Source organism: Chanodichthys erythropterus, chromosome 3, assembly GCF_024489055.1.
Source record: "Chanodichthys erythropterus isolate Z2021 chromosome 3, ASM2448905v1, whole genome shotgun sequence".
Taxonomy (NCBI): Eukaryota; Metazoa; Chordata; class Actinopteri; order Cypriniformes; family Xenocyprididae; genus Chanodichthys; species Chanodichthys erythropterus.
Genome location: NC_090223.1, coordinates 3,091,370 through 3,119,301, shown reverse-complemented (window position 1 = coordinate 3,119,301; position 27,932 = coordinate 3,091,370). Strand labels below are relative to the sequence as shown.

The 27,932-nt window shown below is 41.3% G+C and overlaps 1 protein-coding gene across 2 annotated transcripts in view; it reads right to left on the bottom strand.

Moving 5' to 3' along the window:
* The window catches only part of LOC137015261 (zinc finger protein 729-like), a 192,106-nt gene that overhangs the window by 145,426 nt on the left and 18,748 nt on the right, over positions 1-27,932 (bottom strand). Inside the window, exons 1-2 of one of the 2 annotated variants that reach the window (XM_067380119.1) lie at positions 25,846-25,923; positions 22,755-23,904 (exon numbers count right to left, since the gene is read on the bottom strand). In XM_067380119.1, the coding sequence (XP_067236220.1) occupies positions 22,755-23,904; positions 25,846-25,903 (1,208 nt within the window). In that variant the 5' untranslated portion in view covers positions 25,904-25,923. Of the gene's footprint in view, positions 1-22,754; positions 23,905-25,845; positions 25,924-27,932 lie in introns of those variants that run through there. The other variant, XM_067380111.1, reaches the window with a different exon arrangement.

The following is a 27,932-nucleotide window of genomic DNA, read 5'->3' as shown; positions in this document are numbered from 1 at the left end:
GCCGGAGTACCCCTCGAACGAGTGTCCAGGCACGCTGTGGTCTCCACAGATGTCTCTGCCACGGGATGGGGGGCCACGTACAACGGGCATGCAGTGACAGGTCTTTGGACGGGGCCTCAGCTGCATTGGCATACCAATTGCCTCGAGTTGCTAGCGGTTCGTCTTGCGCTGGCCCGCTTCAAGGAGCTGTTGTCAGGCAAGCACGTTCTAGTCCGCTCACTAAGCATTGCGGCCGTTGCGTACACCTACCGTCAAGGTGGTCTACGCTTCCGTCGCATGTTGCAACTCGCCCGCCATCTCTTGTTGTGGAGTCAGAAGGATCTGAGGTCCCTTCGGGCCACTCGTGTCTCAGGTGTGCTCAACCGTGCAGCCGACGAGCTGTCACGGCAGCATCTACTTGCGGGCGAGTGGCGGCTCCACCCCCAGGCGGTCCAGCTGATTTGGCAGCGGTTCGGCGAGGCCCAGGTAGTCCTGTTTGCCTCCCCGGAAACTGCCCTCCGCCAGTGGTTTTATTCCCTGACCGGCGGCACGCTCGGCACGGATGCCCTGGCACACAGCTGGCCCCCGGGTCTGCGCAAACATGCGCTTCCCCCAGTGAGCCTTCTCGCACTATTCATGTGCAAGGTCAGGGAGGACGGGGAGCAGGTTCTGTTGGTGGCTCCGTACTGGCCCACTCGGACCTGATTCTCAGACCTCATTCTCCCTCGTGACAGCACCTCCCTGGCCGATTCCTCTCTGAGGAAGGACACCCTGACTCAGAGACGGGGCACCCTGTGGCACCCGCCTCCCGATCTGGGGAACCTCCACGTGTGGTCCCTGGACGGGATGCGGAGGTTCTGAAGTGATCTCCCGCAAGCGGTCGTAGACACCATCACTTCCGCTAGAGCTCCTTCTACTAGGAATCTCTACGCGCTGAAGTGGAACCTGTTCGTCGAATGGTGCGCCTCTCGCCGAGAGGGACCCCCGATCATGTTCGGTCGGATCTGTGCTTTCCTTTCTGCAAGATGGGTTGGAGCGAAGGCTGTCTCCCTCCACCCTCAAGGTGTATGTTGCCGCCATTGCCGCACATCACCATGCAGTTGAGGGTAAGTCCCTGGGGAAACACGATCTGATCGTCAGATTCCTGAGGGGGCCAGGAGACTGAATCCTCCTCCTCGCCCTTCCTCCGTACCCTCTTGGGATTTGACCCTGGTTCTCACAGCTCTCCGGGGTCATCCCTTCGAACCTTTGCAATCAGTCGACCTGAAACTAATGTCTCTTAAGACGGTTCTTCTGGTTGCATTGGCTTCCCTGAAGAGGGTAGGGGGATCTGCATGCATTTTCGGTCGACGAAACGTGCCTAGAATTCGGGCCCGGTGCTTCTCCACGTCATCCTGAGACCCCGGCCTGGATACGTGCCCAAGGTTCCTACCACTCCCTTCCAGAGATCAGGTAGTGAACCTGCAAGCGCTGCCCTCGGAGGAAGGAGCAGACCCAGCCCTAGCTTTGCTTTCTGTCCCGTCCGCGCTCTGCGCGTTTACGTGGACAGGAGACGCGAAGCTTTAGGACCCTCAGATCTGAAGCTCTTCATCTGTTACGGAGGCCAGCAGAAGGGAAAGGCAATGTCTCCAAGCAGAGGATGGCCCACTGGATAGTGGATGCCATCGCCTTGGCGTCACCGAATCCCAGGGCGTGCCTTGCCCGCTCGGGTTGAGAGCCCCACTCCACCAGAGGGGTGGCCTCTTCCTGGGCGCTGGCTCATGGCGCCTCGCTGACAGATATCTGTAGAGCTGCGGGCTGGGCGACACCTAACACGTTCGCTAGGTTTTATAGCCTACGTGTAGAGCCGGTATCCTCGCGTGTACTCGCATCCACTAGTCGGTAGACGTGTTGTACCCACTCTAAGTGTCGGCTTGCAATGCCATTCCCGCCTCTGGCCGGATACGTGCATACTTTCACTCCAGTCGCGTTCCCCGCTTGGCGAACCCTGTCGAGTTCCTCCGCCTCCCCCTTCGGCTCGGACATTGCGGAGTGTCTGATGCCAGGCCTACATCCGTCGCTGACGCTGTCTGTTGGCTGGGGCCCATATGTCGTGACCCCTCTACGTGAGCGGTCCCATATGTGTATTTTCCACGGTTTAAAACTCCCTACGGGCCGAGTCCGTGTCTTTCCCTTAGCAGAGCCAGCTCTGCTGTCACCTGTCAGATGAGTCTCCCCCTAACCAGGTGGAGCCATCCCAGGGACTCCATATGCGTACTGCCCCGGGGCCAGTCCATATGTGTATTCCCACGTAAACTCCTCCCCCGTTGGGTAGGTAGTGGTCTCCGCAGCGTCCCTTCGGGTTCGCTTCCCAGTGTGTCTAGTTTACTTAGTGGGTAGTGGTAGACAGCAGTAGACTCTCTCGGTGTGCTCGCCCCCTTCACCGCCAGCCGGTGCTATGGGCGGCTGAGCTTGCGCTGGGCACTGGAAGGGGTTTCGTAACTGTGGCGCTTTAGTTGGGATCCCAATTCGTCGGTCACTACTGACGTACGTCGAACGTGACCGACTGAAAGGGAACGTCTCGGTTACGTATGTAACCCTCGTTCCCTGAAGGAGGGAACGGAGACGTACGTCCCGTCGCCACAGTTTCTGTACCCTCGCTGTAGTGCGGACACCAGTTGTCTCCTCAGCGAAAAACAGAGTGCGATTGCATCTGCTTCCTATTTATATACACCTGTCGGGGGCGGTGCGCATTATGCAAATATCGCACGCCAATTCCATTGGCTTGTTTTAGTTTACACGAAGATGATAGGGCTCTCTAAGCGATATCCCAATTCGTCGGTCACTACTGACGTACGTCTCCGTTCCCTCCTTCAGGGAACGAGGGTTACATACGTAACCGAGACGTTATTTATCTTTAGTGGTTGATGAAGATGAGTGTCCTCATGTTTGGTTTTGTATTATTAATGTCATATTGTGAGAAATATCAGTATTGTCTTTCAATAGAGCAGTTTTATAGGATTTTCTCATATATCCTGACTCAAATAATCAGTTTCTAACAGCAAACACTCAGAATAAAGTGAGTTGATCTGAATGTCTTGTTGAATGAGTGTTGATAGTCTGAGGATCATCAATATTAACAGAGAAACTGCTGAAAACACTCTTTATTTCATGTCAATAGTTCCTGTTTTCACCTTATTTATTATGCTGATGTCTTCAGATCTGCTGTAAATTGACACTTAAAGCTCATTTCATTGCTGTCAACAGACTGAGGGGATTTGATGACTACAAATATCTACATTTATTTTTGTTTTTCTTACAGTTCTTTACTACTTTTCTAGATATCTGTCATTATTTTAATGAAGAAACAGAATAAAGTTAGAATTAGAAACAAAACAGTTCTGAATTAGCATCAGTTGTTTTACAATAGATGGATATAAATGATTAATGGAATTAGTTTGAGGGTCAAATAAAAGGGGTTAATATAGCAGGCGAAAGAAAGAAAGAAAGAAAGAAAGAAAGAAAGAAAGAAAGAAAGAACAATTTGTCAGGTATATTTAGAACAAGAATCATTTTCTGACATTCAAACACTGTATTTAAGGATCACAGTGAAGCACAAAATACTCTTTCATTGTCATTTTAAATCTTTATACTTTTATCCACTTTCCTTCAAACCACTAGATTTCACTCTTTTGACAGCAAGAAGATTTTAATCATTTTAAAATATAATTAAATTGAGTATGATCTCTTATTATTTTATATATTTTATTAAGTACAGGTCAAAATAACTGTTGTTTCATTTGTACATAAATCATTTGTACAAACCCGATTACAAAAAAGTTGGGACACTGTACAAATTGTGAATAAATACAGAATGCAGTGATGTTGTAATGACTGAGGCAAATCAAACACAATTATTGGTTAGTTAACCAATAGTTTTAAGCTCACTCTGGAGTCTGTCCCCATCCCCCGGGAAGTTTTCAGTTACAAGTTTATTGCGCCGAGGAATGCGGTTGCCGCATGGAGAACAGAGTAGAGACACAGAAAATTTGCATCTTCCCTGCATTTTCCACACAGAACACAGACTCTATGGCATTAATGTATAGACAGACTGTGCTATAAATGAATCCTTCTCAGGAAATGGTATCCATTATTACTGATGTTGTATTGTACTCATTGTATTTACATGTTTGATGATTGTTAAATGTTATGACCTGCACGGTAACTTCAATCATGCCATGTTTAGTGTCTATACGTTCGTAGCGGGAAGATTTAAATGCTTGTGTATGCGGTACATCCATACCTGTGCAACACATCAGTATTAAAAGAATCTTTAATAGTTCTGATTCAAGAAATCAGCTTGTTAATCTTTCTGGGTTGTAAAAGCCCTGACAGGAGGGGTGTTGCCACCCAGAATTACAACATCTTCATTGGTCCGGTCAACAACTGAGAGGTGTGACTTTGACCAGAGGTTAAAAACCAGCGAACAGTGCCACTCCCGCTCTTTTTTTTTTCCTCCTTGCTTCTGAACGACCGAATCGATCTCCTTGCGGCCGGCCTAGGCCAGGCCTGCAAGGCCTGTAGGCCTCGGCCTACAAACGAGCCATGTGCTCCTCATCCAACATGGAAAAACTGGCAATAACTTCGGACTGAATCACCCAAGATCTCTCCTCAGATGGCAGAGCCGATGCTCCTCAGCCTAAGGGCATCTTGCAAGTATCGTACATTTTAACACTAAACAGCGAGTTAGTATTAATTTGTAAGACTTACCTTGCTATTGCTGAAGAAACTGATGATTCCTTTCCAGATTGCCTTTGACATTTCATGTAGCTCTAGTAACAGCATCTCTTCCGGTTCAACACTATCATTACTCATTCTGACTTGCGTGTGTGTGTGTGTGTGTGTGTGACCCTTTATGTATGTTATGTTATGTGTTTGTTAGTTTAGTTATGTGTTTGTGAGTTAGTTAATAAAGATTGTGCACAATACACGTTTGGTTCTGACTCCATCTGCTAATGAATTGCCTCTTAAGTGATAGATCCGGACTACGTGCTCTGAGTAGTACAGTACAATAAGAAATATTATTTTTCCATAACTTGGAAATTGACATTTCTTAGAATTAATAAACAATCAACACTGAGCGTTCACTGGACGAACAGGTTAACTGATTGTAATGTTAATTTTAATGTAGCTACGTCCAGTTAATCTGATTAACGGATTTGCATATTCATAATTAATCATAATTAATAATCATAATGAGTTATGAATAATTATTAATATTTCCCCTTTGAGTTAATTTTCGCTACAATGTGGAAGATTCAAATTTCAATATTTTATTCAGAATACAACATAGATGGCATATCAAATGTTTAAACTGAGAAAATGTATCATTTTAAGGGAAAAATAAATTGATTTTTAAATTTCATGGCATCAACACATCTCAAAAGAGTTGGGACAAGGCCATGTTTACCACTGTGTGGCATCCCCTCTTCTTTTTATAACAGTCTGCAAACGTCTGGGGACTGAGGAGACAAGTTGCTCAAGTTTAGGAATAGGACTGTTGTCCCATTCTTGTCTAATACAGGCTTCTAGTTGCTCAACTGTCCTAGGTCTTCTTTGTCGCATCTTCCTCTTTATGATGCACCAGATGTTTTCTATGGATTATCCTTCTTCTACGCAGCCATGATGTTGTAATTGATGTATGTATGTGGTCTGGCATTGTCATGTTGGAAAATGCAAGGTCTTCCCTGAAAGAGACGACGTCTGAATGGGAGCATATGTTGTTCTAGAACTTGGATATACCTTTCAGCATTGATGGTGCATTTCAGGATGTATAAGCTGCCCATGCCACATGCAACCCCATACCATCAGAGATGCAGGCTTCTGAACTGAGCGCTGATAAAAACTTGGGTTGTCCTTGTCCTCTTTAGACCTGATGACATGGTGTCATCTGGACTAAAGCCTGTGTTTCTGGATCATGTTTAGATATGGCTTCTTTTTTGACCTATAGAGTTTTAGCTGGCAACGGCGAATGGCACGGTGGATTGTGTTCACTGACAATGTTTTCTGGAAGTATTCCTGAGCCCATGATGTGATTTCCATTACAGTAGCATTCCTGTTTGTGATGCAGTGCCGTCTAAGGGCCCGAAGATCACGGGCATCCAGTATGGTTTTCCGGCCTTGACCCTTACGCACAGAGATTGTTCCAGATTCTCTGAATCTTTGGATGATATTATGCACTGTAGATGATGATAACTTCAAACTCTTTGCAATTTTTCTCTGAGAAACTCCTTTCTGATATTGCTCCACTATTTTTGGCCGCAGCATTGGGGGAATTGGTGATCCTCTGCCCATCTTGACTTCTGAGAGACACTGCCACTCTGAGAGGCTCTTTTTATACCCAATCATGTATAAAATATAAGTTTATGAGATTTGTAAATTATTACATTTCTTTTTTATTCACAATTTGTACAGTGTCACAACTTTTTTGGAATCGGGTTTGTACATAAATATATCTGTTGCACTAAATGATGGAACATTAAAACATTTTGTTTTCACTAAAGTAATTTGAAACATTAAAATAGACACTTTGATTTAATAGGTTTTCGATGTAAAATTGCTTTTGTACATTTAAACAGTAACTGATATATTTTTGATTTTGGCAGATCAGCTCCTCCAACCAATCTTCAGTTCAGTAAAAGAAACCTCGCCCACTGCAATTCACATGCAAAGCTCCTCCCTCATCACTCACATCATCAGTGAAGCTCCTCCCACAGCAGTTCCCCAATAAATGTTGGAATATTCCCCATCAGACGAGCATCAGAGCATCAGGAAGAGCTGAAATCTGCAAAGACTGAGTTTATTAAAGAGGACAGTGAGAACATGAGTGATCCAGAACCCTGCAGAATGAAACACACTGAAGATACTGAAGAACAAAGAGGTTGGTGTTTATTCTTCATTCATTCATGATGCTGAACAACATTCATGATAGAAAGAATCAAACACTTCTGCACATTTAGAGAAACAGTTGGAAAATATGATTTTTTTTTCTCACAAGAACTCAGAAAAGAGAAGTTTGAGAAACTTTCATAATGATTGTCAACATCAGATGAAACTAAATATTATTTTTACATTATTTCAATATCTGCTTCACAGTTTGCAGGAGTGTTTCCAGAATTTCAATATAATTTACAACATTGTTATTTTTAGGAATAAACTGTAAACACCAAAATGTTTGAAGTAAATTAACTTTCCAGAATGGCTGACAGGGTTGTAAGTGTAACTTGAGCAAAATCTCTTCTTACAGTAACTTTGGTAACAGGGTTGATGAATGCAGTCATTCATTTGTGTAAAAACTGAGACAATGGATTGAGATTATTTTCTTGTCCTCCCATCATGCTGTAGAGAGAGCCCAGATGATGTCACTTCCTGGGTGTTTCTGAAAGGAAGAAAATCATGTCAGAAGTAACAGGGTTGAGTGAATCATGTAGGACACTGATAATAACACATCTGAATCTCTTTTAAAAACATATAAAACAAATAATACTCATTCCAAAAAGTAAAAATATACAATCTACTCGACTTTACTGCAAACTTCACTTGATCTTGTGTTTCTGGTGTCCCACATTCACATGTGTATGAATGGAAGTCAGTGGAAGGAAAAGTCTAGTGTGACCGGCCCTTAATAATTACACAGTTTTAGGAAAATAAATTAAATATCAGTCTAAAAGTTGATGTCAAAATAATGCTGTTAATACCACATTAGATATTTTTGTCATTGATCAAATATATTTGATTTTTTTTTTTTAATAAATAAATAATTTCTCGTTTTCCTATTTTGTCTTTTCCTTATATCATGATCATAGTGGCTATTGATATTTTTGATATTTTTATACCATCATATGTCACCAAAGTCACCACATTTTTAGGTTTTGGATGTCTGGTCTTACTGGAATCTAGCAAGTTTGAGCAAGTTTTATTTTATTTTGATGTACTGAAAATTAAATGACTATTTGTTTTTCTTCATTAATTTCAGAGCTGATGAACATCACATGAGCGCTGAAAAGACATACACACATTATACCTTCACCCAGACCTCTGGATTGTGTCGTTGAGATGACCGGTGAGTCTGAACAATTGTAAGATTAATGTTAAAGTTTCAGGGACATATGCAATTAATTTATGAAAATGCAACTGCACCAAATGATCGGGATAGTTTATAGCAGTTGTCTATCACAGCAAGTCTCAATTTTATGACCTTTTTATTTTATTTTATTTTGATTCAATGAAAATTAAATTAATATTTTTTTGTTTCATATCAGACCTGATGGAAGTGAAGGAGGAGAGTGAAGAACTGAGTGAAGTGAAGGAGGAACATCATGTCAAACCTGGAGAAAAACCTTTGAGTCGCTCAAAGACTAAAAAGACATTTTTAAAGAAAAGAAGAGCCGAGAAATCTGCAAACTGCACTCAGTGTGGAAAGAGTTTCTCAAACAAACACAGTCTTGATGTTCACATGAGAATTCATACTGGAGAGAGACCGTTCACATGTCATCAATGCGGCAAAACATTTCTTCTAGAATCAGTCCTGAAGAAACACCTGACAGTTCATATGAAGGAGAAGCCACATTCATGTTCTGTGTGTGGAAAGAGTTTTTCACTGCTGAAATATTTACATGCGCATCAGAACACACACACTGGTGTGAGAGAGTATGTGTGTTTTGAGTGTGAGAAGATGTTTACTACAGCAAACTGTTTAAAACTGCACCATAGAATTCACACTGGAGAAAAACCTTACAAGTGTTCACACTGTGACAAGAGATTCAATCAGTCATCAAATCTGAAAAGACATGAGAAGATCCACACTGGAGAAAAACCTTAAATGTGTTCACACTCTGACAAGAGATTCAGTCGGTTAGTACATCTGAAAAAAACATGAGATGATCCACAGCAGAGAGAAGCCACACACGTGTGATCAGTGTGGAAAGAGTTTCTCTATTAAAAGTCGCCTGAAGATACACATGAAGATCCCTGCAGTGGAGAAACCACATCACCACAGCTGAGAAGAGACACAGAAGAGACTCAGAAGAGACTTAGCCAAATCTCTCTTCTCCACCCATAGTTGGCGCTGTTGCTCTGTGTCTGCTGTTGAATTATCCAGGTTGTGGATGAGGAGCGACCCCTGATGTGATTGTGTACATACAGTAGTACATAGTTCAGTGCTATATAAATGCTTCATTCATTCATTTATTCATAGTTAGCCGTTTCTCAATATGCGTTCTTGTCTGTTCGTGTGAAATTCATCAGTTGCTGCCCAAGTTCTGATCCAATTCAAAGTTCACATCTAGCATAGTACAGTTCAAATCCTCGGATGTGTTCTTGATCCGCCCCTTTTATCGAGTCTTACCTCGGCTAGTCCTTCTGATGATTGCCACTGGCTCTGATGTCTCTGTAGTGGTTAAACATGAGATATATTTCATCTTTTGTATATATATAATGGGCGATCTTTGGTCTCATGAATCTATAATTTGTAGGTAAACTTTACCGTTGTAGCCTACTAGAGCGTTGACTTTGTACATTTGACTGAATTGTTTGCTTTATTTCTTATTGCAGCTTCTTATACCTTTTCCTTATACTTTTCTAATGGTTATTAATGATCATTAAAACTAACAAAAAGAAACAGTGTTGTGTTTTATGTTTGCAGACTATTTGCACATATGTGACCAGTCACGGAAAGTAGGGACACAAGTCGGTTCTGGGGCATTTTGAGTTATTCACAGATTCTGAAAGTGTAGTCTCCAAGCTTTCCAACGATGTGTAACACATGGAAATCTGATAATATTTGGAGAAGTTGTGGCCATTTGAAAGCTCTATAGGGAGAAAAAACGCCTCTAAAGTTGCAGTTCTCACCTGTTCTCACCTGCTGGGAGTGACAATAGGGCTCATTTACATCTCATTTAGATAAGCCATACACCCTGTAAAGCTGCATGGACTGCATACCGCATGAGAAAACAAAAGAATCACATAATAATGACCTGAAATGACTTGCATAATAATGAGGCCTTTCAGTCAGGTAGGCTGTGAAAAAACCCTCTGTGATGGTGTATATCAAACATACAGAAAAAACAGCAATACTGTGACATATTATTACAATTTAAAATAATGGTATTATGTACTTTAAAATATAGCCTAATGTATTTCTGTGATGCAAAGTGTCTGAACAATGTTACCTCTATGGCATTTCATATAGGCCTTTAGCTTAAAAGCATGTACATTTGGAGAAATATTGATGGATACTCATATGTTTATGTCAATTTTCTATACAGAGGAATAATATTTCTTCAATATTTTTTGTCATCACTATGAGCGCTGGTGTTTTAAATTCATAGGCTACTTGCAGCCGGAGGGTGCTCTGTACAGCTTTAGTCCACAAATGCCTGCTAAAGAAGAATAGGCAATCTAGGAAATAACCGAACTAACAGAGGCCAGAGATCGCTAACTATGGCTATTCAAAACACTTTTCAAGACAATAAATACACGATTGAGACGATGTATGCATGTATTGCCTCTGAATTTGCCTCTGAATAGCGCTGGCTCCATGGGCGTGGCCACATTAGCGGATAATGAGCTGAATCACGGACTTCTGACATGGCTCTCTTTTCATACAGATTACATAAACACAGAATGTTTGTTTTCGATTTGACTTACACGATTTAAAACTTGACATTTCAACGTTTTTTCAGACATAAGTATAATTTTTTTTGTGATTAGTATTCACTGTTCATTTTCTGAGAACTATCAGATTGGACTTCGTTCAGAGGGAGACGAGAGATCACGCATCCTGTTAGTTTTCTTTATTTTTCAAAAAGCACAACATTGTGTTTTTACTCTGAGTGTATACAAATAAAAGAAGACATTCTATAGTTTCAATTGATATATTACTTATGTCTCTATGACCAAAAATGACGGAGTATTTTAAGTCTGTTTTGCTGCAATGTGAAAAAAATCCTGCAAAATGCGCCGGCGCGTTACCCGACTCCAGAGAGGTAATGTCTTATTTTGCCGCTTTCATCGTCGCTCAGATCATCTTCAGAATCAGTGAGCGCTTGTTCATAAGCATCCGGCTTGTCGAAGAAGTACTTCAAAACATTTTCGGTGTAACGGCCACGGATCTTCATTGAATTTTGATATCAGCTAGAGCCGGCCAGAGCGCTGCATAATAAGTAGCCACGCTTCCCAGTATGGAAATACACACAGACAATGACACGCCCCTACTGCGTGCCTAATCTCCGAAAAACAAGCTGATTTCGACCTCAAAATGTACACTTTTAAATATACCAATACTGCTATCTCAAACACGGAAAGGCTTCTTCATGATCTCAACTAACAGATTCTGCAAAAAAACGAAAATCACCAATTTTGAAAAAAAATGCTTCTTTCTCAGTTTGCTCGAGAGTTGTGCTGCCGACTTGTGTCCCTGGTTTCCGTGACGGATCACATATTACCTGGACACATATTTAATTTTTTTTTAAAATGTAAACAAAAAGAGGAAGAGCTGTGTTTTATAGTTTGTTTGGTTATAATTGTACATGCAGTGAAGATAATTGATGAATGTGTTGCCTAAACTACATGCATGGCTATTAATATGTTTAAGATTTTTTAAATGAAAACAAAAAAGAGTGGTGTTTTATAGCATATTTCATTGTATGGTTGCCTAAAATATACTTACAGAGAGTACTTAACTGGAGTAGCCAGAGTGAGCTGAGTGATGTTATCAAGTACGCTGTTGTATCATGAATCACCGGACTTGTGTCCTCAGGGAGTCACACTTGTCAAGTCTGAACTACCGAATCTGCTGATCGGAGCGCCAAAGTGATCGTGAGTTTGACCCACGATCCGAACTGTGATTCGATACACTGATTAATTTATGATCCGATGCTTTCTGAAGCAGTGTTTTGAAATCATCCATCACTTAATAAGTCGCGATTGCGTCATGAAGCACTTCTGTATCCAACCAATGATGAGACGAGACGTCAGAGGCGGGTGACGTCACGGACCAGGAAACTATAAAGCATAACCAGAACAAAGAACGCTAGCTTCTGTTGTCTTCAGCAAGCGCTATCTGTATCTTGTGTGTCTTATTTGGTGTTGTCTGTCTTTATTACGTTCTGATATCTTTGTCTGAGGACAAGAATCAGCAAGCACATATATATATATACACAAAACAGGACAAGCGGCAGTTTAGGAAGTGTGTGCCTTCCTGCACTCGATTCATCTCGGGTGGGGACGCACACAAGATGTGTGTAAGCTGCCTGGGAGCCGAGCATGCACAGGCAGCTCTCGAGGGAGCTGTCTGTGTTCACTGTGACCGGCTTACTCTCAGAGTCCTGAGATCACGGCAGGCACTCTTTGAGGAGCGTGCTGCGGCCGGCGTTCCCCGCGGATCTGGTCCCGCTGCTGCTGAGGCACAACGAAGGCTGTATTCGTGGGGTTCACAAATGGAACTGGTAGAAGGGGTTGAGACGGGCTCTGCCTTATCTCTTCCCTTACCTGCCAGACCCAGTGTCTCTCCTTTGGTGGTGGAAGCACGCGCTGCGGTTTCTTCTCCCCGGAGGGAGACACTGGCGCTCAACGTATCTTCCTCTGAGGAGCTTGATGTGGTGAGCGTCGAGGTTGGTGATGAGGAACCGCCATCCTCATCTCCAGATTATGAGGAGCTACTGGAGGTAGTGACTAGGGCAGTCGATAAGCTTTCTCCCCGCACGGTCACTACCCCAGCGTCGGGGTCTGCCGTTCTTTCCCGACCTCCACACTGAGTTGTCGAAGTCTTGGAATAGACCAGTTCAGTACCGTGTTTTCAGCCCCCAAACGTCAACATACAGTAACATCATGGGGCTGAAACACCATGGCTACGGGGCAATGCCTCGGGTTGAAGAGATGCTTGCGAGCTATCTCTCGCCCGAGTCTGCAAGCAGAAAGCTTGGGGACCGGGTTGGTCAGCACAGGTGAAGCTTTCTGGGGGTAGGACGGATTTGAGGACGTCATTATCTCCCGGAAGGCTTCAAAGAAGAAGAAGTCCTGACGCCAGCCGTCCAGGACTCACAAGGGCAGCCCTCTCCGGAGGGGTTCGGTTATTAAAATATCAAATGTCTGCCACCCATTGTGCGTCAGACCAATGCGCCAAGTGTTCAAAAAACACCAGAGGCCAGTCCCGAGAGACTGGTAGAATTTATGGAAGAATGGAAACGTCTCCCGAATATTTCGAAATGGGTGCTGCTCATGGTAGAACAGGGTTACAGAATACAGTTTGGTTCTCGACCGCCCAGGTTCAATGGGGTCCTTCCCACAGTGGTGGCCCCAGAGTCTCTGGTTATGGAACAAGAGGTTATGATGCTTTTGCAAAAAGGAGCTATAGAAAGGATTCTTCCTCCCAGCAAAATGTCAGGCTTCTACAGCCGTTACTTCATTGTTCCAAAGAAGGATGGAGGGTTGTGTCTGATCATAGATTTATGTGTGTTAAATCGATCTATACGAAAATTGAAGTTCAAAATGCTTACACTCAAACAGATTGTCCCACAAATCAGGTCCGAGGACTGGTTTGTGGCGATAGACCTGAAAGACACATACTTTCATGTATCCATCCATCCTTTTTTACAGGAAGTTCCTCAGGTTTGCTTTCAGGGGCGAAGCTTACCAATACAAGGTTCTTCCCTTCGGCCTATCTCTATCACCCCGCATGTTCACGAAGTGCGTGGATGCAGCACTGGCTCCGCTGAGACTCCATGGCATCCGCGCACAGAACTATATCGACGATTGGTTGATACTAGCTCAAACAGAACAGTTGGCAGTTCAACATTGAGATGTTGTTCTGTCGCACATGAAGATGCTTGGACTGAGGCTCAATGCCAAGAAAAGTGTGCTGGCTCAGAGTCAAATTACCAACTACTTAGGGGTAGTTTGGGATTTCACTATGATGCAGGCATATCTATCCCCTGCTCGTGTGAGTTCCATTCTCGGGGCCGTGAATGGGGTGAGTTAGGTAAGTCAAATAAGTAAAACAGTTCAGAGACTGTTGGGTCTGATGGCAGCTGCGTCCAACGTGATACCTTTTGGCCTTCTGCACATGAGACCCTTAGGCCCAATCCCAATTCTATTTTATACCCCTTCCCCTTCGCCTACCCCTTCCCCTTGCCCCTTGAAACAGAGTGTCAAGGGGTGGGGCTTAAAATATTCCCCTAAGAAATGGGACACCACTACTAGACCGTTACACGTCATCATAAGTCGTCGCTAGCTCCTACGTCATAGATGCGCCGATGTTTATCACACACTTCTAAAGGGGCTCGCACACCGGATGCGAAGCTCAGCGCCGCGCAGCGCCATGACACGTCTTTAAAATTCGAATGCATTGTTTTTTATGAGTGTACGCACACCGGCGGCGACATTCGCCGCCTGTCTGCGGCGCCCAGAAAACAATGCATTCGAATTTTAAGACATGTCGCGGCGCTGAGCTTCACGCCCGGTGTGCGACTGTGAGCCCCTTAAGATGCCATCGATAGCTGTAGTGATCTCTGCACAAGCAACATAAACGTTTAACAGATGACTCACTCCCAAAGTTGTTTTGCTGTGTATTTCGATTTCAAGAAACGCTACTTGTTTTCTGCTCGAAAACGTATGAGCCTGCGTGTTTCCTCAGGAGTCCCTGGTTGATACAGAACATACAATACTGATGAATAAGCACGCAAACTGCACTTTTTGTTTATATCATGTAACGTACGCGTATTTATGGACGTAACCACAACAAAACAATACATTAATCAGGCATGCGGCAAAAAAAACAAGTTAGTTGCCACCGGATTTGAATTTATGTTGTCAAATCAACGCGGGTTTCAATAAAATATAAAAAATATGTTGTGGAACTATCATAAAGTAAAAAACATTAGCAAACTTTTTCATAGCGATTTTAACTAATCTTTTTTCGGAGAACATAACCGTATACATGAACACAAGATAAAAGGCAACATAAAACAAGTGATTATTTATTACTAAAATACTGTTTACCGTAAAAAAATACTTACATTTATTGGTCTCTCTGCTCGCTCGGTCAGCCATGTTGGAAATTTATCATACCCCTTCGTCTGAAGTGTGGTCCCGAAAAATCTTCGTTTGAAGGGGCTACCTGGCCCTTCCCCCTACCCCTTCCCCTCCAACCAAATGAGAATTGGGACACCCCTACCCCTTCACGTGAACGCGCGAAACAAAGGGGAAGGGGTAAGGGGTAGAATTGGGATTGGGCCTTACAGTGGTGGCTCAGGACCAAGGGGTTTTCTCAGAGGGAAATCCATTTCGCATGATCAAAGTCATGCGGCGATGCCTTCGTGCTCTGGTCATGTGGAAAAATCCTTGGTTCCTGTCCCAGGGACCCGTATTGGGGACTTCTTGTCGTCGTGTAATGCTTACGACAGATGCTTCCCTCACGGGCTGGGGGGCGATCATGAGTGGTCGCTCAGCTCAGGGTCTATGGGAGGACCATCAGCTCTCCTGACACATACATCGTCTGGAGATGATGGCAGTATTTCTTTCATTGAAACACTTCCTCCCAGACCTGAGGGACCATCACATGTTGGTCCGCACAGACAACACGACGGTGGTCTCATATATAAACCATCAGGGGGATCTGCGGTCTCGCTGACTTTGCAACTTGGCCCGTCTGATCCTCCTGTGGGCCCAGGGAAGCTCCTCTCACTGAAAGCGCATATATTCCTGAACATCTAAATGTGGGAGCAGACACCCTGTCGAGGCAGAGGCTGAGGCCCGGGGAATGGAGACTCCACACCGAGGTGGTGGAGCTCATTTGGAAAAATTTCGGTCAAGCGGAAGTAGACCTATTTGCTTCAGGAGAGACAACCCAGTGTCCACTGTGGTACTCCCTCTCACATCCAGCACCCCTGGCCAACGAGGATATGGTTTGCGAACCTAATATCTCTATTAGACGGCTCTCTGATGGAGCTTCCTCTCAGGCAGGATCTCCTGTCCCAAGCGGGCGGCACAATACTCCATCCCCGCCCGGAATTATGGAAGCTGTGGGCCTGGCCTCTGAAGAGGCAAGGCTCATAGATTCCAGTCTCCCAACCGAGGTTGTGGAGTCCATTCTTCATTCCAGAGCTCCCTCCACAAGGAAGCTGTATACTTATAAATGGAAATTGTTTTCTATATGGTGTAGTCAACATAATGTGGACCCTGTCCAGTCATCTATCAGCCTTGTGCTTCAGTTCCTCCAAGAGAAATTCTCGGAAGGTTTATCTCCTTCAACTTTGAAGGTTTATATAGCAGCCATTTTTGCTTATCATGTTCCTATAGGGCAGGGGTACTCAAGTTCAGAGGCCAAGAGGGCCGCATTTTAACCAAATGAAACGCGAAGGGCCACAAATTATAACTTGGATCGTAAGACATTTATTTAGGCCTACTTAAGACATTATTTGTAGTTTTACTGTTTATTTACTAAAAGTGCAGTTTATTATCTAGCTAAGCCTTAATAGTATGGTGTCCTTTTTAAAGTGTCACTTAACATGATAAATGGCATTTAAAAAAATGATTAATAACCTGTTTTGCTGTATTCTTAATGTACAAATGCATAAAGAAAAACAAGAACTGATGAAAATAAATCCTTATTCATTTGAAATGTCTGCATTGTTTTCACAAGAAATTTAAGGTATGGCTGTTGTTCACTGGCTGATGAGAGTTTGTCCGTAACACGAAAACATTGCACTTTTTTATAGTCTTTTTATACTCCATTATACTCCATTGCACCTTTTTAACACTTTTTATAGCACCTATTTATACTCAGAGAATAAATGTTTTATTATTTGTATTATTATTACCTACCTTTTAATTTGGTCAGAATCAAAAAATCTTTTTTTTTTTTTTTTTTTTTTTTTTTTTTTAAATGTTCAATCACAATCTCATGAATTATCTAACTATAACCAACGTTGTAAACATGATAAATAAGATATTCTCTGTGAGCTCGATGTGATGACAGATCTGTAATGGGAGCGCTGCTTGCTTTCTGTTTATAACACATTGACATTAAGAATAAAAGGTTTGTTTTTCATGATGCTCGGCAACTTACACACTGCAAAGTTTGAGGAATGTCAACTGCATTTCATCATGGAAAAATAAGGTTACTTTGGTTTTTACTTGCGCGCACAGCCTCGAGCCTTTGATGGCGTTCACGAACACAAGTGCTCGACACATGCGCACTAGAGAGATTCATGCTTGTCTAGTCTTTTTCGCTCAAATAGTTACAATACAATGTCTTTGTACTTGTTTAAAATTAGAGTTGCTGGTATCTTTTAATCCCCTCAAACGAGCAAACTAAATTAGTGCAAAAACTATTCAATGCGCGCATGCAAAGTGCCTTCAGTTTATATTGTTCTTTGCGGTTAGAAAAACTGTGCTGCGCGCGTACACTATATGCGTTCTCTGCTGATGATTACAGCGTCACGCGCACTGTACGCCTACCCTAGTAGTGTACGTGTAAAAAAAGAAGTAATATTCACGCTATTTTTGGACGCAAATTATAATAAAAATACATTAACTATAGCATGATGCGGGCCACAAATTTAATGCTGACGGGCCGGATGCGGCCCGCAGGCCGCCTGTTGAGTACCCCTGCTATAGGGGATTCCTCGGTGAGTCGAGACTCCCTTGTCATACGCTTCCTTTGTGACACGCGGAGGTTGAGGCCTGTAGTGCGTACAAGAACTCCTTCTCGGGACTTAGCTATAGTGTTAGAGGGGTTAGCTGAGGCTCCCTTCGAACCACTAGAAGAGGTATCAGAGAAGTTCCTTACTCTAAAAACGATATTCCTTTTGGCAATTTTGTCTCTTAAGAGAATAGGAGATTCACAAGCACTGTCAGTTGCTCCTTCGTGCCTGGAATTTGCGCCTGGTATGGTGAAGGCTTTGTGCTTTGTGCCAAAGGTCCCCACCAACGTCCCAAGTCCCATAGTACTTCAGGCTTTCTGTCCTCCTCCTTTTGTAAATTCGGATCAGGAGAAATGTAATCTGCTTTGCCCAATTAGGGCTTTGGATGCTTATTTATATAGCGCTTTTTACAATGCAGATTGTGTCAAAGCAGCTTTACAGTGATAATTGGTATATAATTTTAGCTGCACAGCAGCTCTTAAAGAAAATGGTGTCAATGCAGGCAGATCAAAGCACTATTGAATATCAAATGTCAAGTGTCCCCAACTAAGCAAGCCAAAGGCCACAGTGGCAAGGAACCCAAACTCCAACAGGTGACATCAGGTGGCAAACAGGTGGCAAATAGGTGTTAAAATGGAGAAAAAAAAACCTTGGGAGAAACCAGGCATAGTCAGGGGGCCAGTTCTCCTCTGGCAAACAGTGCTTTGTTACGATTCAGGTAGCTATCATAAGCCCGATAGGATCGCAAGCTATCATAAGTCCGATAGGATCGCAATATTCAAAGTATTTATTCCAGTTCAATCCAGTTGAGGATTGTATTCATCACACCGGTATGGACGGTTTGTTGAGGAACTGTGCCACTGGCTGTCGTTTCAATGAGGCTGTAGCAAAATCGTACAGTTATTAATCAATTTATGGGTAAAATATATGAATATAATAAATCATAAAGCTTTATGATTAATTATGATGCATATATTGACCCAAGGGGGAATTAAACATATATTGTGTATTAATTACAACGAATTATAATCAATTACATATATGATTAGTTCTGGTTTAATAATCATTTAGAGAAACTATTAGTTTGTCCAGCAAACCGTTAGCTCCTCACAGAATATTATAAAAAGGAAGGTTTTTCTCTGGCCACGAGAAAGACTTCCTATTCTAGCATCCAAACGTGAAGCAAGGATAGGATCGAAATGTTAAAGTGACCTGGTTTTTGTTGAATGAGCAAAAGAACAATCGAGCATGGATACAATGTGTTTAATATATGAAAACTACTACTACAGAGGTTATACGGCTATACACAGGGCAGATACATATATACAGAAGTGAAAGTAAAGAAAGGGAAAGAGAGAAGAGAGGTGGCAAACTTACTAACAGTTTTTTGCTAACAGTCCTTGAGAGCCAGCACAGAAATCAGTTTCATTATCTCAGAAACGGTACTTGCATCAGTTTTGCGTGATGAGTTTCAGTTCAGTGCTGCTGCAGTTCATTGGCTTCTTCCGTTTCTGCGGGAGGGTTTGAACAGAGGACGTGAAAGTTACTTTTGCCGGTGAGATGGTGGTCCCGAAAGATGAGCGCGATGGAAGCGTCCAGGAGAGACGTGCTTGAGTGGGCGAGAGATGATTCAGGGCAATCGGGAGAACACACAGGAAAATCCTGGTGCTCCTCTTTTATGACAGACAAGCCGACACACCTCCTTGAGGTGGAATAGCCAATGACATAGGTGCAAAGTTGGCGGGCAAATTTTCCTTTGTCTTGTCTTGTCTTGATTTACATAATTTATGACATGTTAGATCAGGGTGCATTTTCCTTCATAGTACCATTAACAAATAGAACAGTGCATTTTGCAACTATATGACATATCTCAGTGAATGAGAGGTAGCAAGAGCTTTAAAACAAGACCAAACTCGAGATCAGAAAAGCATATAAAAGAAGTTATGGTTTACAGACAATAGTATCATTAGAAATTACACTAGCACAACTACAATCCAAGCTAAGTTTATACAGTGGGAATAACTATATGCAATTTGACATACGACGGCGGTTACATTTAGGCATAATTATATTTTACACATACAGTCTTCAATGCATGTTTGTGTGTCTGTATGTGTCTGTATGTGTGTGGTGTATATTGGAATGTGATCTGGCACTTAGTCCACATGAGGGGACCTTTGATGTCCCAAGAGCTAGGAAGTGGGGCCCTCTGTTTTACCTCAGAGGGTCCATGGACGTGCCAAAGGTGCTCGTCTTTCGCAGCCCTGCCAGAGCCGGTGAGAGATTTTCAACACAGTTCAGCAGGTTAACAGCATTCTGAAGATTCCAGATTTTATTGCCCATTCTAATATTTGTACATATGCTACAAGGCCTTCGCAATGGCTGATCTAGTTGACTCAATCTTTGCTGATACTTCAGGGCTGCGTTGTGGTACATGTTAAGGCGCAGGTCCTCGATCTCACCTGGATACGGCCCAAATCCGGTTGACTACGGTAAACCTCGGGATAAACAGAAAGACTAATATTAGCGTGGATGCCATTCTTTTTCTGATGTAACGAGTACATCAGGTGTTATAGGAAGTGTTCCTGGTTCCGGCTGACCTAATTTATGCAGCCTAATAATCCATTAATGGATTTTAAAATATAAATTGATAATGTGTTATGTGTATGCCAGGTTAAAGAGATGCGTTTTTAGTCTAGATTTAAACTGACAGAGTGTGTCTGCTTCCCGAACAATGCTAGGAAGATTGTTCCAGAGTTTAGGTGCCAAATAGGAGAATGATCTACCGTCTGCGGTTGATTTTGATATTCTAGGTATTATCAACTGGCCTGAATTCTGAGATCGCAATAAATGTGAAGGACTATAATGCTTTAAGTGCTCGCTCTGGTACTGGGGAGCTAAACCATTTAGTGCTTTGTATGTAATTAGCAAGATTTTAAAATCTATACAACGTTTAAAAGGAAGCCAATGCAGTGTTGACAGAACTGGGCTAATGCAAGGTAGTTGCAATGTGTTATTTTGCTAACTTTTTATAGCCTAAATGCAAATAAAGTAGTGAATAATACAAATTTACAAAATAATCTCAGTGGGATATGTTTTATACAACTTAGTGTAACATTTAACAGAACACTGCGTGCACGTGACATCACATTGAGGTGGGGCAATTCGCTTCTTTCTAAGTCCGTTTCGTCTGATGCCTTTGAGTTTGATGCCTTTGAGTTTGATGCCTTTTAGTCTGAGGCCATTTTGTCTGATGCCTTTGGTCTGAGGCTGTTTAGTTCGATGCCTAATTGTACGAGACCTGACACCTGACGCCATTTTTCCTGAGACCTGAAGCCTTTCAGTCTGAGGCACGATGCCGTTTTGTCCAATGACTGATGCCCTTTAGTCTGAGGCATGACTCCTTTTCGTTGTATGACTGAGGTGTGAGGAAGTCCTAATATGAACACCGTACACATGAGAAACATCATGAGACAGGAGAGACTCGGACATTGCAGTACTGAATATTGAACAGTACATGCATGTGGATTTGGATAAAACAGGTAATCGTTTTGATGCCGGGTAATCGTTAAAACAGGTAATTGTTTTAAATGCTACTTTTATTATTAAATTAACATTGCAATTCATTTGCCCCGCAATATCATAGCGCATCGCCACATAACCAATGCACAGCGAGGATAATAAAAGATTAGTTAGATGGCATACTCCTCATTTAACCCTTTGACGTGTACGATCACCGGTGTGATCAGTCTTGGCTGGTCCTAGGAGCGAACGATCACACCGGTGTGATTAGAACGTTCAGTGCATCACGTGATCAACTGCCAAATTCAAATATGCTTGCGCGCTTTGGCTGGAACTAAACCAGAGACGGACGCCCGCAGCACTTTTCATTTATCACATTTATGCAGTGTTTTTAACCAAATAATGATTATTTTAGGTTTCAGACATTTAAATACACATGAGTACTAACAAAACAATACATTTAGAGTTTGTAAAATACAATATGATGTCTATAGAAGTGGAAATAACAACACTTTCCATAATAATTAGACCACATGTTTTATTCATATCAGATACACATTGTGAATGTAACTTAAAAGCTTACTCTATTCTTCCTCAGTTCACCGACTCACTTACTTTCATGTATTTTGGGAGAAGTGGATAAATTCACGGGTTGTAAATCTAACAGATCCGATTCTCTGTGTGGCACAAACTAACATGGCAGCGCCCATTGCGCATGCAGCTCAACTAACGCGATCATTATAAAGCAAAACACATCCATTTGACAATCAGAATATCAGATATTTCATGCTATAGTTAACAAATTTGTGAATATTTTGAATAAAAAAGGAAAAACTAAATAAAAGCAGATCATCAGTCATACAGTGCTGCGGTGTGATACGTGACAAGCAATGATGTGTCACCATGGAAACAATAAAGTGATACGCTCTAAGTAATGGTCACCTTAAAAAAGCTTATGCTGGGGGCTAAGCCGGAATATTTTAAACTTACGTGCGAAAGGGTTAAAAGACAACTTGTTTAACACAAAATACTTCTTGATTCACGAAAGATACATTTTTTTTTTCTCTCACTATGGGACACAAGAGAAATATTAAGAAAATAATTTATATTCATCTCTAAGAGAATATGAGCCGTTAATGCAGTGACAGATGCCAAAAGCTCAGTCAGTTTTTACTTTCAGTTTCTGTAGTGAATAATTGACTGGAGTTTGAGACTTCTTCACCCGCATAACTCTCACGCAAAGTTTGCACATTGATTGTGTGATATCAACTAGCTCGCCTTCATGGTTTAAAATGGAAATATTATCAATATTGCCACATGGCATTTTTCTTCATCACCAGTTGCCCCCAACACACACACCTCAACAGTCAAATGTCTCCCATGGGGCCAACTAAAGCTAGAGAGGACAGATTTGGCTGTGGCTAACTTACACAGAAGAGATTTTCTTGTTCAGCACATCAAGATGAACTACTTCATTTCAGACTGTGGTGATGTGGTTTCTCCACTGCATGGATCTTCATGTGTATCTTCAGGTCACTTTTAATAGAGAAACTCTTTCCACATTGATCACACGTGTGCGTCTTCTCTCTGCTGTGAATCATCTCATGTCTTTTCAGATATGATGACTGATTAAATCTCTTGTCACAGTGTGAACACTTGTAAGGTTTTTCTCCAGTGTGGATCATCTTGTGTTTTTTCAGTGTTCCTAACCGACTGAATCTCTTGTCACAGTGTGAACACTTGTAAGGTTTTTCTCCAGTGTGGATCATCTTGTGTTTTTTCAGTGTTCCTAACTGACTGAATCTCTTGTCACAGTGTGAACACTTGTAAGGTTTTTCTCCAGTGTGAATTCTCTGGTGCTGTTTTAAATGTTCAGCTGTATTAAACATCTTCTCACACTCAAAGCACATGTACTCTCTCACACCAGTGTGTGTTTTCTGATGTTTATATAAATTTTGCAGCCATGAAAAACTCTTTCCACATAAATAACATGAATATGGCTTCTCCTTTGTATGAACTGTCAGGTGTCTCTTCAGCTTTGATGACCCAACAAATGTTTTGCCACATCGATCGCATGTGTGTGGCTTCTCTCCATTGTGAACTCTCATGTGATCCTTTAGATGTACTTTTCGTATGAAGCTCTTCCCACATTGATCACATGTGAACGGTCTCTCTCCAGTGTGGATCATCATGTGTTCTTTAAGGTTTGTAGATTCACTGAAGCTATTCCCACATTGATCACATGTGTGTGGCTTCTCTCCGGTGTGAACTCTCATGTGATGCTCAAGATATTGTTTTACTGAGAAACTCTTCCCACACTGATCACATGTGAACGGCTTCTCTCCTGTGTGAACTCTCATGTGAACATCAAGACATTGTTTGGTTGATAAACTCTTCCCACATTGATCACATGTGAATGGCTTCTCTCCAGTGTGAACTCTCATGTGAATCTTAAGACTTTCTTTGTATGTGAATCTCTTCTCACACTGATCACATTTGAATGGCTTCTCTCCAGTATGAACTCTCATGTGAACATCAAGACTTTGTTTGGTTGTGAAATTCTTTTCACACTGAGTGCAAGTGAAAGATTTATTGGCTCTTCTTTTTTTAAAAAATGTCTTTTTAGTCTTTGAGCGACTCAAAGGTTTTTCTCCAGGTTTGTCATGATGTTTCTCTTCCACTTCACTCAGTTCTTCAATCTCCTCCTTCACTTCCATCAGCTCTGAAATCAAAGAAAAAAGGGTAATTTAATTTCCAGTACATCAAAATAATTTAAAGAGAGAAATGAGAAGTGTGAAGTGAAAGGTCATAAAATTGAGCCTTGCTGTGATAGACAACTGCTATAAAACATTCTGATCATTTTTATGCATTTGCATTTTCATAAATTAATTACATTAAGATTAATCAACCAATTGTAAAGAGCCACCTGTCGTCCCAACGGCAGAATCTAGTGGTCTGGGTGAAGGTATAATGTGTGTTTTTTTAGCGCTCCTGTGAAGTTCACCTAATTTTTAGAATTTAGTTTCAATTTTACTTTAACTCTACGCTTAATCTGACTCCAATATCAAATGGTTATTAAAATAAGATTTACTGAATTAAGACAATAAGCACTGAATGGAGGTCTTCTGGATACAGAATTTCCCAAATAGCTGCTCTGCCACCTTCCCTTAAATAATTCTCAATAAGTAATATTAAGAAAATAAAGAAAACATTGCTCTGAAATATAGTATTCCCCATTCATTCCCTATGGTGCCGATTTTTGTCCACAAAGGACCAATTAAGGAGTTTTTTTTTTTAACCAATTGACATTGTATAATCAAGTACATTCAATGTGTGTGTGTGTGTGTGTGTGTGTGTGTGTGTGTGTGTGTGTGTGTGTGATCAGGTGGCAAAGTAGCCAAGGATTATGGAATCTGAGAACCGCTCAGATTAAGGAAATTGTTCTTTTTGTTTTTAAATTGCCCACATTTGTCCTGAAAGACCCTTGACAAACATGAAAGGGGAAAGATAAATTGACAAGAAACATCTTATGTCGTCTACAGACATTCTTAGTGAACTTTCAGTGTCTTGAATCAGGGGGAGAGGAAGGGATGAAGGGGAGAGGGCGGGGGGAGGGGTGCACAGATAAAAGAGGAGAAAAGAGAGTTTGGGCAAGGCGTGTGCTCTTTACTCAATTATTATATTTAAAACATTAGAGCATGTTTCTGTAGTGAGAACTATTAAAAATAATTGATCAATGACAAAAATATCTAATGTGGTATTAACAGCCATATTTTGAAATCAACTTTTAGATTGATATTTAATTTATTTTCCTAAAACTGTGTAATTATTAAGGACCGGTCACACTAGACTTTTCCTTCCACTGACTTCCATTCATACACATGTGAATGTGGGACACCAGAAACACAAGATCAAGTGAAGTTTGCAGTAAAGTGGAGTAGATTGAATATTTTGGAATGATTATTATTTGTTATTTATGTTTTAAAAGAGATTCACGGAGTGTGACATCATATCATGACAGTTTCAGCGTCTGTAGAAAGTTCACATGCTCAAAGTCTAGACTGACTGCATCTTTAAATGTGTTATTATCAGTGTCCTTCATGATTCACTCAACCCTGTTACTTCTGACATGATTTCCTGCTTTCAAAAACACCCAGGAAGTGACATCATCTGGGCTCTCTCTACAACATGATGGGAGGACAAGAAAATAATCTCAATCCATTGTCTCGGTTTTTACACAAATGAATGACTGCATTCATCAACCCTGTTACCAAAGTTACTGTAAGAAGAGATTTTGCTCAAGTTACACTTACAACCCTGTCAGCCATTCTGGAAAGTTCATTTACTTCAAACATTTTGGTTTTACTGTTTATTCCTAAAAATAACAATGTTGTAAACTATATTGAAAATGCCTAAATTCTGGAAACACTCTTGCAAACTGTGAACCAGATATTGAAATAATGTGAAATAAATATTTAGTTTGATCTGATGTTGACAATCAATATGAAAGTTTCTCAAACTTCCCTTTACTGAGCTTTTGTTAGAAAAGAACATTATGTCTCATTTCATAGTTTAACTGTGTATCTAAATGTGCAGAAGAGCTTGAATCTTTCTATCATGAATGTTGTTCAGCATCAAGAATGAATGAAGAATAAACACCAACCTCTTTGTTCTTCAGTATCTTCAGTGTGTTTCATTCTGCAGGGTTCTGGATCACTCATGTTCTCACTGTCCTCTTTAATAAACTCAGTCTTTGCAGATTTCAGCTCTTCCTGATGCTCTGATACTCGTCTGATGGGAATATTCCAGCATTTATTGGGGAACTGCTGTGGGAGGAGCTTCACTGATGATGTGAGTGATGTGGGAGGAGCTTCGTGGGTGAATTGTAGTGGGCGGGGCTTCATTTATTGAACTGAAGATTGGTTAGGAGCTGATCTGCCAAAGTCAAAAATAGATCAGTTACTGTGTTTAAATGTACAAAAGCAATTTTAAATAGAAAACCAATTAAATGCAAGTGTCTATTTTAATGTTTCAAATTACTGTTGTGAAAATAAAATGTTTTAATGTTCCATCATCATTTAGTATAACAGATATATTTAATATAAAAATGAAACAACAGTTATTTTGACCTGTACTTAATAAAATATATAAAAGAATAAGAGATCATACTAAATTTAATTATATTTTAAATGATTAAAATCTTCTTGCTGACAAATGGGTGAAATCTAGTGGTTTGAAGGAAAGTGGTAAAGTATAAAGATTTAAAATGACAATGAAAGAGTATTTTGGGCTGCACTGTGATCCTTAAATACAGTGTTTGAATGTCAGAAAATGATTATTGTTCTAAATAATGACAAGTAGTTTTCTTTCTTTCTTTCTTTTATATAAAGCATGTATATCTGTCTACTGTAAAGCAACTGATACTAATTCAGTTAACTGTTTCATAAACTGTTTTGTTTCTAATTCTAACTTTATTCTGTTTCTTCATTAAAATAATGACAGATATCTAGAAAAGTTGTAAAGAACTGTAAGAAAAACAGAAATAAATGCAGATATTTGTAGTCATCAAATCTGCTCAGTCTGTTGACAGCAATGAAATGAGCTTTAAGTGTCAATTTACAGCAGATCTGAAGACATCAGCATAATAAATGAGGTGAAAACAGGAACTATTGACATGAAATAAAGAGTGTTTTCAGCAGTTTCTCTGTTAATATTGATGATCCTCAGACTATCAACACTCATTCAACAAGACATTCAGATCATCTCACTTTATTCTGAGTGTTTGCTGTTAGAAACGGATTTGTTATATCTTTGCTTATACCAGCTAAAGACATCAAATTAAATCAGAATGGAGACAGACCGATGGTGAACTCAATTTGTTGTCTTTACTCGTACCCATTCCCAACGTCATGACATCACACGCATCACACGTGATACACGACATCTCCCCTTTGCTTGGAATTAAACATATCCTTGGAGATTACATAGAAAAGGTTGTAAACTTATTCAACTGTCATAAACAATATGACATATCAAAATGCCATAACATAAATATCTTCTTTTTCAATGGTAAACTTCCTCTTACATATCTATTTTAACCGAGGACATATTGATTTCACACATGTTTTAAATGTACCCTTAATGTACCTAACGTGAACACAATTGAAAGAAATATACATTACAACTGAGTATCTGTTATTTCCTCAACAGGATCACTCTGAAGAATTTTTTCACGAATGTTGTGTTCCTTTTGTATTGTGCTGCCTATGAATCTTCAATGGTCACGGAATTTCCCTTTCTGGACACGATGGTGTAAGGAACTTGGCTGAATGCAGTTGTCAGTTTGTCTATCTTTTCTTGTCTCACCAGAACCTGATCTCCCACATCCAGCTGTGAGTGCTTTGCCCCGCGGCGGTGGTCTGCATAAAGTTTAGCTTTACCTTTTTGCTCAGCATCATGATCCCTTACTTCCTGATCATTTCGCGGCATGGTAAAATCAGGAAGTTTCCCCCTGATTTTCCTCTTGAAAAGCAATTCAGCAGGACTCTTCCCCGTAGTGTTATGTTCAATAGCTCTGTAGGTGGCCACATATCTGCGGAGCTCCTTTTTCCAGTCTAGGCCTTCCGCCTGAGCAATCCGTATGCGTTTCAGAATAGACGCATTCTGTCTCTCCACCTCACCGTTTGCTTGTGCCCACCTTGGTGTTGTCTTCACATGCTGAATGCCATTTGTCTCACAGAATTGTTGAAA